A 10,682-nucleotide genomic window follows, 5' to 3' on the forward strand; every position below is an offset into this window, starting at 1 on the left:
TGAAAGGAACTCAAACACATCTGGATACACAGAAATGCAAACGAACGTTAGATGAACGGTTTTAGTTGAGCAGTTGCTAGCATAACCCTTAGACGACGGAAGTAAAGCCGGAAGACCCCATTGACTTGTGGATGAGATGGTTGTAAATCACAGTTCGCAGCTGGTCGCTGAAGCGGTGCACAAATAGCGCGCAGGTTGACTCCATAATTCTAACGCGTCCTTTTCATGCGCCACCAGTAGCCGAAAAGGGTTGCACGAATGATGACCTACGTGGCTTCAATGTATACGTATTTGACACTGAACTCGCCATCAGGTGAGTGACGCACGCAGGCCTTTCAGAGCTTGAAAGCGTCGTACGGGAACTTTCACTTTTGACACTTCTATAGATAAAGAGGACTGGTTTCAATAAATTACAAACGTGCGAAAGTCGCCCCAGGCGCTGTTTAACAGCTGGGATTGGGAACGCGCACTTCGACGTGTTCCCTCCTCACGAGGCGATGCTTTCTTGTTGCCTAAGAAGCGATTCTTTGGATACGACGTGCCTTGTGCATTGGGACGGAGTGTAGGCAACACGGCGGTGTATCGGAACGTCCAAACCTTGAACGGTGAACCTAGAGGAACTGCTAAAAATATTGCAGAATTGCCTTTACGTAAGGATGGCGCATCTCAGTAGTGAATCTATATATTGTGCAAGTTTTCAAGCAGTGTGTTGTGTCATTACAAGTTGTGTTATTCAGCAAAATTTTGGACATAATGTTTTGCTCTTACGTGCTTTATATTTGGCACCCAGTCGTGAAATTTATTTTCGGTTTTCTTGAAGAATTTTATGCTCTGATGAAGCTATTGCTCCATGCTGTAAGCTGATGCATTTATTTAGGCGTAGTTACTGCTGGCTACGCCTGTCCATCTTATTCTGAGCCTACTCAAAACTAAGTGAAGTCTTTTATCTCAACGCGATAAAAGCACTTGCGCACCGTCAATACCTTGCTATATAAGTACACATCGTTTTATTTACTGCGTCCACGCTGTATGTCATCAGTTTTAAAATAACTACGAATAAGACTTGCGATGAGGTGTCATACACGAAGGTAACTACTTGGTTTTTTTCTTTTTGATGTTGCATCCTTGGTTACTACAGGCATGGCTATGGTAACTCAAACACGTTTAATGTTCACTTAGTGAAGCGCTCAAGAGCTTTGTTGCTCAGAGCTCACTGCTGAGACATTATGACTTACCAACAATATATTCCTACCGGCTTGTAAAGTGCGCCTTATATGTATATATATATATATATATATATATATATATAGAGAGAGAGAGAGAGAGAGAGCTGTGCAGCACATTTGTGCTTGCCCGACTGTATACACTTAAGTGCGCTTGCAAGAACCCACGTTCAAAGATCAAGCTGCACATGTGCCAGAAACTTCCACGCAGCAATCTCAGCGATTAATCCGTGTCGTGCGTCGCTGAAAATACAAGGGTTTGCAAAGGTATTCAGTGCCTGGGGCTTAAGCTCCCCCTACCTTTGAACCTCTCGCCAGCAGTAGCCAGCTGAACAGCGTCAAATATTTAATTTGACTGCTCTCTTCCTGTCATGTTCATCGTGACTTGTTCCGATTTGTTTCAGGAAATAAACACGATGAAGGTCGCGTTACTCGTCCTCACCACTGTCAGCGCATGCGCAGCGAGAAATTTTACGGGACTGCAAGCTGCTAGTAACTGCCTTGGCCTTCGCCTTCTGTCCGTTCTACCTCGATCCACGGCACCAAACGTGTTTTATTCTCCATATAGTTTGTCCGCCGCCATGGGAATGGTCTACGCTGTATCAAGGGGAACGACGCAGGAGGAACTTTACAATACCCTGGGCTACAGGTTGGCCCACATCCCGAAGGACCGTGTGCTTGAAGAGCACATAACCTACTCCAAAAACGTACTGGCGCCTTCAAAATCGACTGTGAGCACTACAAACGCGGTAGTAATTAGCGAAAGCCTTCAGTGCTTCGGTGACTATGTGGATACCTTGAAAAGAGCGTTCGACGCTCGCGTGCTGTGTATTGACTTCGATAAGAACGGAAGCACAGTCGTCGATCGTATCAACCGATGGGTCTCCCATCAAACTCGAGGTTACATAAAGAACCTGCTGCAAAGTCCTTTTCCGCGTAGTTCTAAACTGGTGCTTTTGAACATCATCTACTTCAAGGGCATTTGGCAGACTCAATTCAAGAAGTCGGAAACAATGAAATTGCCGTTCTTCAACGACGGAAAGACGCCGGTGCTTGCGGAGACGATGTGCGGTCGGATTAACACCTCTCACGGATATTCCGAGGAACTTTCATCCGCGATTCTGGATTTGCCTTTTCAAGGCAGAGACTACAGCATGACAATTATTCTGCCTTCGCACAGAATGGGCGTCAAGAAGCTGAGGCGTCTTTCGCTGGGTTCCCTTCAAGCTGCGCTGAAGATCATGGTCAGGAGAGTTGTCAAGGTGTACCTTCCGAGGTAAATGCCTCCTTTAAAGTACGTGTGCAGGGAATATAAACAAAAGAAAGCGAATTCAGCCATGAGATAGAAGAATACGCATTCCACTAGGAAGTGGCAGTTGTGGTGACACTTATGACTATTCAAGTCGGGCGAATGTAAGTGAGGCGCGCTGCCTTAAGCTTACCTTAAGTGTTCTTACTCAAGGGTTCTACGAAAGTTAGTTTTGTCAGTTGCTATGATGAGAGGAGGGAACTGTAGTTACTGATACGATTGACATTATGGAACCATTAGGGGTTCCTGGTTTCCTTAACAAAGAAATCGTATTTGCAATGTGGCACTCATCAAGGATCCCATTTGCACACGCACAGGGACATTTTATTGTGTAATTGGAAATGTTGCTCGTGTTTTTTTTTCTGTTTTGAGAGTGGGGTGAAAGGGGGGGGGGGGGGTGTTTGCTTGCACCACTTGCAGCGTTCTGTGCGGAATAATCCGGTGAGAAAAGAGCAGTAGTAGGCGCCACCTAGGCACATTTTTTTGCAACACAGATAATAATATTTGGATAATAATAATGATAATTCATACAGCTAGGCTTTAGATGACTTAAATAAAGCCTATCTATTTTTTTGAATTAGACTTTAGGTGTAGTTCGTAACAATCTAATAACAATCTGGTAACAATCTTGGTAAAAGTCTGAATCAATTGCGATCATAAACACTAACCGCAAAATAGGCAGTTTCTTTTTTTATCGTCGCTTTCCACGCTGTCGACTGCTGCAAAGACGAAAACGAGTCCTAAGTGACATACCACGTTGCTTTTCTTTCTTTCTTTCTTTCTTTCTTTCTTTCTTTCTTTATTGCGTGAGCATGCGTGTCATCGTGTTTATGCCCCGCAATGTCTCCCCAAGTTATTTAATAATTGCGCGCATCCCTTCTTTATGAAACTCAGGTTCAAGTTCGAGACCAAGTACTTGCTAAGCGGTGCTCTCGCAAAACTTGGCCTGAGGAGGATCTTCGACCCACGCAGAGCCGATCTGTCGGGCATCACGGGCCACAGACGTCGCCTGCACGTGGACGAAGTGGTGCACCGAGCGGTGATCCGGGTGGACGAAAGCGGAGGCACGGCTGCCGCAGCCACCGCAACGATGCTGCGCAAGTCTCACTCGATCGCGCGCGTGTTCCGGGCGCACCACCCGTTTCTCTTCCTCATTCGAAAAAGAAACGACAACAGCATCCTCTTTGTCGGAGAAGTCAACAGGTTGTGAACGACCGAAGTATCTGAGAGCACCGAGGACCTGCCTTCGCCATTGCCTCACCAACGCTGTGAAACGCAGTGAGAGGCTGCCGGTCAACCCTTAACCAGAACCGACTGTGTTCCCCAGATAAAGAAAAAGGGCTAATCCGTTCCTGGCCTATTCGTATGGGCCGCTAATACCTCCGTGATTCCCATCGTTCAAGCGGTATCCCTGTAGTAATGCTGCGACGGGGGATAGCTGGAGAGACATCACGGCTAGAAAGCTCTGCTTAGATGGAACAAAGGACTGGTCAGGAATAGAAAGACAACGTGAAGGGGCGAAGTCGCAACTGGGTTATTTATTCGTAACATCATGCGCTTTATGTACAGTTCTAAAGAACAACATATACCAGAAGAAACAGGCAAGAAAAGAAACATGCGATTAAAGTAAGCCAACTTACTTCCTTCTTAACATGTCTGCGTAAGTAATTTGCGCTTTTTTTGCTAGCGCACGCAGTCCATAAATTATATATATATATATATATATATATATATATATATATATATATATATATATATATATATTTCAACAGAAAAATTGGTGACAATAGCTCTGTTGTCTACATATCGCGCTTACAGGTCTATCAGTGACATGCATCTAAAACACCTCGTTAATTCCTCTTTCCGTCTGGTCAGTCAATCGCGGGATAACCTTTGTATGGCATGCTGCACTGCATGGAGTTGCCGTTGCCGAGTGTAACAGATTGGAAGCTATTTGACCCATCATTATCCGTACTAAGCATTTTAGTTTGAAGCGTCCCCATTATGCTGAAATTACGAAAATGGGATAAAAATTTTCTATTCATCGCCAAAAAGATATATCTTCAAGCCGTATAGTTCGGCACATTCCTCCTTTTCGGATTTTCTTTGCAAGACGTGGAAGTTGAGAGTGACAAAAGTAAATGGTGCAGCACCGCTGATTGAAGGTAGGCATGTGTATTTATCACTACTTCTTGGTGGGCCAGTTCGTTCATACATATGTAGTAAGACGTGAAAGAATGTGAAGCAGGAGCTGAGCAGAAAAGTGCGTTAGGAACAAATGCACATATCTTACTATGGATGCAAAGCTGATCATTCTAAGAAACAAATGTCGCACAAAGATTCTAGCAAGATCATGACGTTGTCAGCACCTATACTTACAGCCGTCTCAAAAGTGAGAACACCACTTTGCTCATTTAGTGCTCTAACAGTAAGAAACAGTTCTGCGCGTGGCAGACAATAAAGCAAATCTTAGAAATTACCTGAGAAGGGAAAACCACCGGTGTACAGATTGCATGAAGTAGGGGTCACGTAGAGCTTGGGTTATTTACGGCAATTCGCCAGATAAATTTATCTTCGACTTAACGAGTTTAAAAGACGCGCACCATACGTGACGCTTCAGAGTTATCACGGCTAGTCTCGCTTAAAAAGGAGCGCTTCTCCGTTATATTATCCCTGGAAGGTTGACAGAACGTATAGGTGATTGGAGAGTAGTAGGGGTGCGTATGAGGTCTCCGAATCACATTCCACGCCTTTTTTTTTATTGAAATGAATATTAGGAGAGGTCGGCGCCTTTATGGCGGCACCGGCTACTCCTTGTCACTTAGCAAAGGAAATAAATTTGCGTAAAAAGAGAGAATCATGACACAAAATATGGCACTCAGTAGTACACCCGATGAATAATGACTATACAGTCTAACAGAACATGAATCGCAAAGTGTGGTGCATGAGTTCAGTACACATTTGCATATATACAGACATATATTTCGAATAGCCAAGCACACAACACATTTAATTACACTGCAAGCACAAAACACAATCGCACACTGCGTAAAAATCACGATCACCACGTAAACAGATCTTTGACCCAGAACAACAAACATATCACTCATTTAGCTTATTAGTATCAACTGAAACTTAATATTTGCCCAAAATGTTCGTGTCCTCGAAAAACTTCTTCATAGCAAGAAGTGCTCATTTCTGAAGGCGCGTAGTCGTCCATGGACCAAATATCTTTTTTAGAATGAATGGTCTTCTGTTTAAAAGCAACAAATTTGCTTGCAATACCGTTCGTTCTGAATCGAGTGCACTCGAGGAGGAAATGATGCACACCTTCGTCTGGATAGCCACAAGAACACTGCGGACTAGAGGCACGCTTTATCCTGTGTAAGAAGTGTCTCGTAAATGCAGTACCGAGCCGCAGGCGGTGCACCAATGTTTAACATTTTCTGTTTTCTCTTAGATATTCCGGAACTGACAGGTTTATACATGGGTCTGGAAAGTATAACTCCGAGTTCTTAGATTGCTGATCAAACCAGGTAGTTTTGCTGAGGCGACAGGGAATCTGTCTCAGGAGCAGACGGGCTTCACTACACAAAAGTGGAAGATTGGTTGTCTCTGCGTTATGGTGTACCCGATTCACAGCTGCGCCCGCATAAGTATTACCAGGAATATTGCAGTGCCCAGGTATCCACCGAAATGCAATTACATGGTTCATTGCGGTTGCTTTTGTATGTTCTTTGAGCGTCTCATACAATAGCAAAGTGCTGAAAGAATTTTTCTTATTGTTTCGTAGTAACGTGAGAGCAGCTTGCGAATCGCTAAAGATAACCCATTTTTGCGAATGCTTTTCTGACGTTATGAAACGCAAAGCACGCAGGATTGCAAACAGTTCTGCCACGGTGGAAGATGTATCTCGGCATAATTTAAATGTTTGCTCTAGCGCTAAATGTGGAATGACGAATGCTGAAGTCGAGGAATTGACACGAACCGTCTGTAAACACGTGGATATAGTGGGGATATAATGAGTAAATTTGGAAGAGTGCCAATTGCTGTGCGGTTACCATGAACATGCGCCTCTTAGATATAACCCCGTCGACCGATAATTCGATTTTAGGACTAACGTCCACTTTGCAGAATTCGACTCTTGGTAATAATGCTTTATGTTCTTGAAAAACATATGAATTTTGCTTTTGTTTCGTTCGCTAAGCGCGAGGTTTAATGGATGCTTCTCGTGTTGGGTTAAGATGCTATAAATATGTCGGCTTGTTTTAACCGTTCGTATGACTGGAAATGATGGGTGACGAGCTTCAGCAATTACTAAAGAACTCGAGGTAGCCTGCGGAACCCCAAGACGTACTCGCAGCTCCCTTGCCAGTACACGTTGAAGACGTTCCTCGGAAGTTTGTGATTAATCACGGAGAATAGGTGCCGAATAAGCAATTTTTTTGTTCTATCAGTGCGTTATGAACTTGCAATAGTGAAGAAACTGATCCCCCCTCCACCTCCCCCCCCCCCCTACGTTGTGCCAACGAGTCGCCGAAGTACGTTTATTAAAGCATTGATCTGCTTTTCAATTGCGCGGATGTGTGATGCCCATATTAGCTGACGGCCAAGAATAACTCCAAGAAATTTATGCTCTTTCACATACATCAAAGTTTGCCCACTAAACGTTAGTTGGAAGTTATTCAGCTGTCGTCTAGTGAAAGGAAGTACGGCTGTCTTTGCGTATGAGAGACTCATGCCTCTTTTAAAAAGGCGTCGATACTATCACGACCCTCTTGCAGCGTTGTTTGAATGTCTTTTAGATGAGATCCAGAGGCCCATATGCAGATTTCATCTGCGTACAGAGAATACTGCAGACCAGACGATAGTTGTTGTGGTAAGGCTGTCATGACACAGTTGAATAAAAACGGACTGAGAGCATTGCCCTGCGGAACGCGCTGCGTGATGCTGTGATAGTTACTCTTTCCTTCAATTGTTTCCATAAATATTTTTCTTTCATTCAAGAAATTTGATACCCATCGCAGTGTTCGACTGTGTAGGCCACGCTATAATATATCAGCAAAGACGTGCATGTGACTTACAGTGCCGAATGCTCTTTGAATGTCTAAGAATACTGCCATTGTCACATTTCCACACATTCGGTCATGTTCGACGCATGTAACAATGTCTAATACTGCATCCATTGCACACCGATTTTGTTGAAAACCGGTCATGTAGTTGGAAAACACATTTGTGTGCTCACACCACCATTGCAGTCGACTGCCTACCATCTTCTCCATTAGTTTGCAAAAACAGCTTGTTAGACTGACGGGTCGGTAGGAGTCAAGACAAAAGGGAGTCTTTCCTGGTTTCAGCACTAGAATTACCCGAGCTAATTTCCATGAATCTTAAAGAGTCTGTCTCTCTTATCCGGATATCATTAAATATCTCCAAAATAGCCATTCTTCCTGCTAGACCAAGGTACCTTAACATCACATACGTAACACCGTCTGGGCCTGCGGTTGTCTTTGTGCGGCATGTCGAAAGAGCACATTTCAATTCATCCAAACTAAACTCACAGTCAAGTTGAGGGTGTTGTGACGTAAAGCACGCACGAACCTTCTGTTCTGCTAGTGTTGTGGAACTTTTAAATTGTATGCAAGTTAACGGAATTCCTGGTCGGCATATATGTTGACAGAATTCGTCAGCAACAGATGTTTCCAGAGTGCTTCGAACTACAACAAAAGCTCGGAAAGGATGACTCTAGGTAACTGGACCACTAAAAGATCGGTCAACTGACCATATTCTGGGAACTAGAGTGAAAAGAGATAACGACGCACAGTATTCTCGCCATCTTCTCCACACCTTTTGCCACATAAACGTAAATTCGGGCATTACATTTTGATACGTTTGTTGCAGTGCCCCAAATGTACATTGAAGAATGCAGTAAACGAGATAATGTCACACGAAACGTCTCTAGATTCTGCGGTGGCTTGAATTTGAAGCCTTGCCCATGGGTCAGTGAATAGCGCGCGAAAAACACGCCTGTGACCTCAAATTAGACGTCAGTAAAAAGTTTCAATGCACACCAATATGGGATGAAGAACACTAAAGCTGTGCGCTTATAGTATCGCCTTTCTCACTAGACTCCATCGATTTATGCGAATGTGAATTACTGTTTTTATGCACAACGGGTTTGATTCTTGAGCGATATGATAACATATATTTGCGAAAGCTTGACGTCCGTTAAAAGCAGCAGTAGGTGACTCTTTAATGAAGCTCTCTTTAGTGACATTTCATTTATGGCACAACGTTAATGCCGGCGGTTCTTGTAGTGTCACCGAGCCTTGTTTATACAACAGGATTTCGTGCGTCATGCTCCAAGGTCCGTTTTTCTCATCTCCATATTCGTGAGAATGAAAAGAGGGAACTAGCGGAATCCTTGGCTTTATCCCAAGAGCTGCGATATCATCTGTATACACTACTCCGACTTACTTGCGACACCGACTTCGATATCAAATACAAGTATGTTCTCGACTCCATGTTAACTGCGCTTTCATCGCCAACTATTCGACCAGGAAATTTGCGATCGGCGACGCAATGTCTGAAGGTACAGCTAGTCAAAATGAAAACTTCGATACTCACGCGAACGAAGCAACCAAATATGGTAGAATTGCATGAATGATGTCATTATAATTTTTTTTTCTCGTTTTCTCTGTGTGTATGTACTCGTTCGCGCGTTGCATGCGTGTGTGCGCGTGCGCGCGCGTATGTGTGCTTTGTGTATTGTGTACGTGCGAGATGTCGTTTGTGACACCGCTCGTTTTGCGAGAAAACCGCTTCTTACTGCTCAATGAAGGCCGAACATATAAATGCGAAGAGACTAAAAGGCCTTTCGAGATAGAGAATATAAGATCACGTGTCACGAACGCAGTTGACGAGTCCGCAGTTTCCCACTACGCACAGCGCGGCTGCTCTTATCGCAGCATCTCGCTGTTTGACCGTAATTTGACTCATCCGGTGAACTTCAATACACACACCTAACAGCTCACAGTGCCCAAAATCCTGCAAAGCATTCACTGTACAGTTGTCCTTGCAAAATAAAAAAGAAGATAATAATAGTATACGTAAGGAGCCATCTGAAGCCTCCACAGCCTTCCCCGCCCTTCCATAGATTATTTAGCTGTTTACAAGCAGGGACCCTGAGAAGGTTGTTTCTTTTTCTTTTTTGAAAGGAGATAAGACCGGGCAAGAGATACAATGACGAGCCGAAGTCGTCAAAACAGGGGCCCGCAGAATTTCAAGTTTTCTGCTGCAGCTAATCACAAGTTTAACAGATTAATTTCGTCCAATTTGGGATATTTAACGTGCATCCAATGTACGGTACGCGGGCACTTTTGCCTTTCACTTCCATCAAAATGCGGCCGCCGCGGCCGGGATTCCATCGCGCGCCTTCGGGCTTAGTAGCGCAACGTCACAGCCACTACGTCACCACGGCGGGTCAACATTTTAATGCGGTAGAAAAGCGGAGAGGTCAGCCGGAGAAGCTTTGCCTCTGGGCTGCTACGCTGCCCAGGGGAAATGGAGAAGGAAGGCATGCGCACCATCGGCTACGCAGCCTGCGACGCCCCAGGCCAGCGGGAATCGACGCGAGACTTGAGGGGCCGCGCGCCGACGACACGTGCCGGTCGCACCCAAAGCAGCACCACCTCTCCGGCTATCGTCCCGGGGAGGAAGACCGGGCCGCATCGCCACGAACCATGCACAGCGTCCCCGTAATACGGGAGAAATAACACCACCTCCTTTCCCATCTCGCACCTTTTCACCGCAGCACGCTTTCCACTGCAACGAAGCATCCGCAAGTGGCGAGAAAGCGGCGCGTGTCCTCCGGCGTCACCAAACACACGAAATGCAAGAAGCACTCGTGGTCGCCAGCTATAGTGCGTGGCATTGAAAAGTACGCAGGTAAGTCGCGCGCAGTGTGAAGGTGATCAGTGTGGGAACGTGGTGGGGTTAACCAAGAATTATTTAGTGTGTTCCAACGTACTTCACTCCTGTTGAAAGCTGGAGAAAGATACACCGACATAATTTGTTCTTTATTCGCTCTGCTGTCTTACGCGCCTTTCTTTAAGTCAACGTCTGAGCCGGCGTACACCTATTCGTCCGGT

At 44.9% G+C, this 10,682-nt stretch overlaps 1 protein-coding gene across 1 annotated transcript; it reads left to right on the forward strand.

Annotated features, from left to right (window-relative positions):
- Positions 1 to 469: 469 nt before the first annotated feature.
- LOC126536688 (iripin-3-like) lies at positions 470 to 4,185 on the forward strand. Its single transcript, XM_050183714.2, has 3 exons — positions 470 to 650; positions 1,628 to 2,499; positions 3,427 to 4,185. Exons 2-3 carry the CDS (start codon positions 1,640 to 1,642, stop codon positions 3,740 to 3,742), a joined length of 1,176 nt encoding a protein of 391 aa, XP_050039671.1. The 5' UTR covers positions 470 to 650; positions 1,628 to 1,639; the 3' UTR covers positions 3,743 to 4,185.
- Positions 4,186 to 10,682: the final 6,497 nt, after the last annotated feature.

The sequence above is a fragment of the Dermacentor andersoni genome, chromosome 4 (genome assembly GCF_023375885.2).
Source record: "Dermacentor andersoni chromosome 4, qqDerAnde1_hic_scaffold, whole genome shotgun sequence".
Classification (NCBI taxonomy): domain Eukaryota; kingdom Metazoa; phylum Arthropoda; class Arachnida; order Ixodida; family Ixodidae; genus Dermacentor; species Dermacentor andersoni.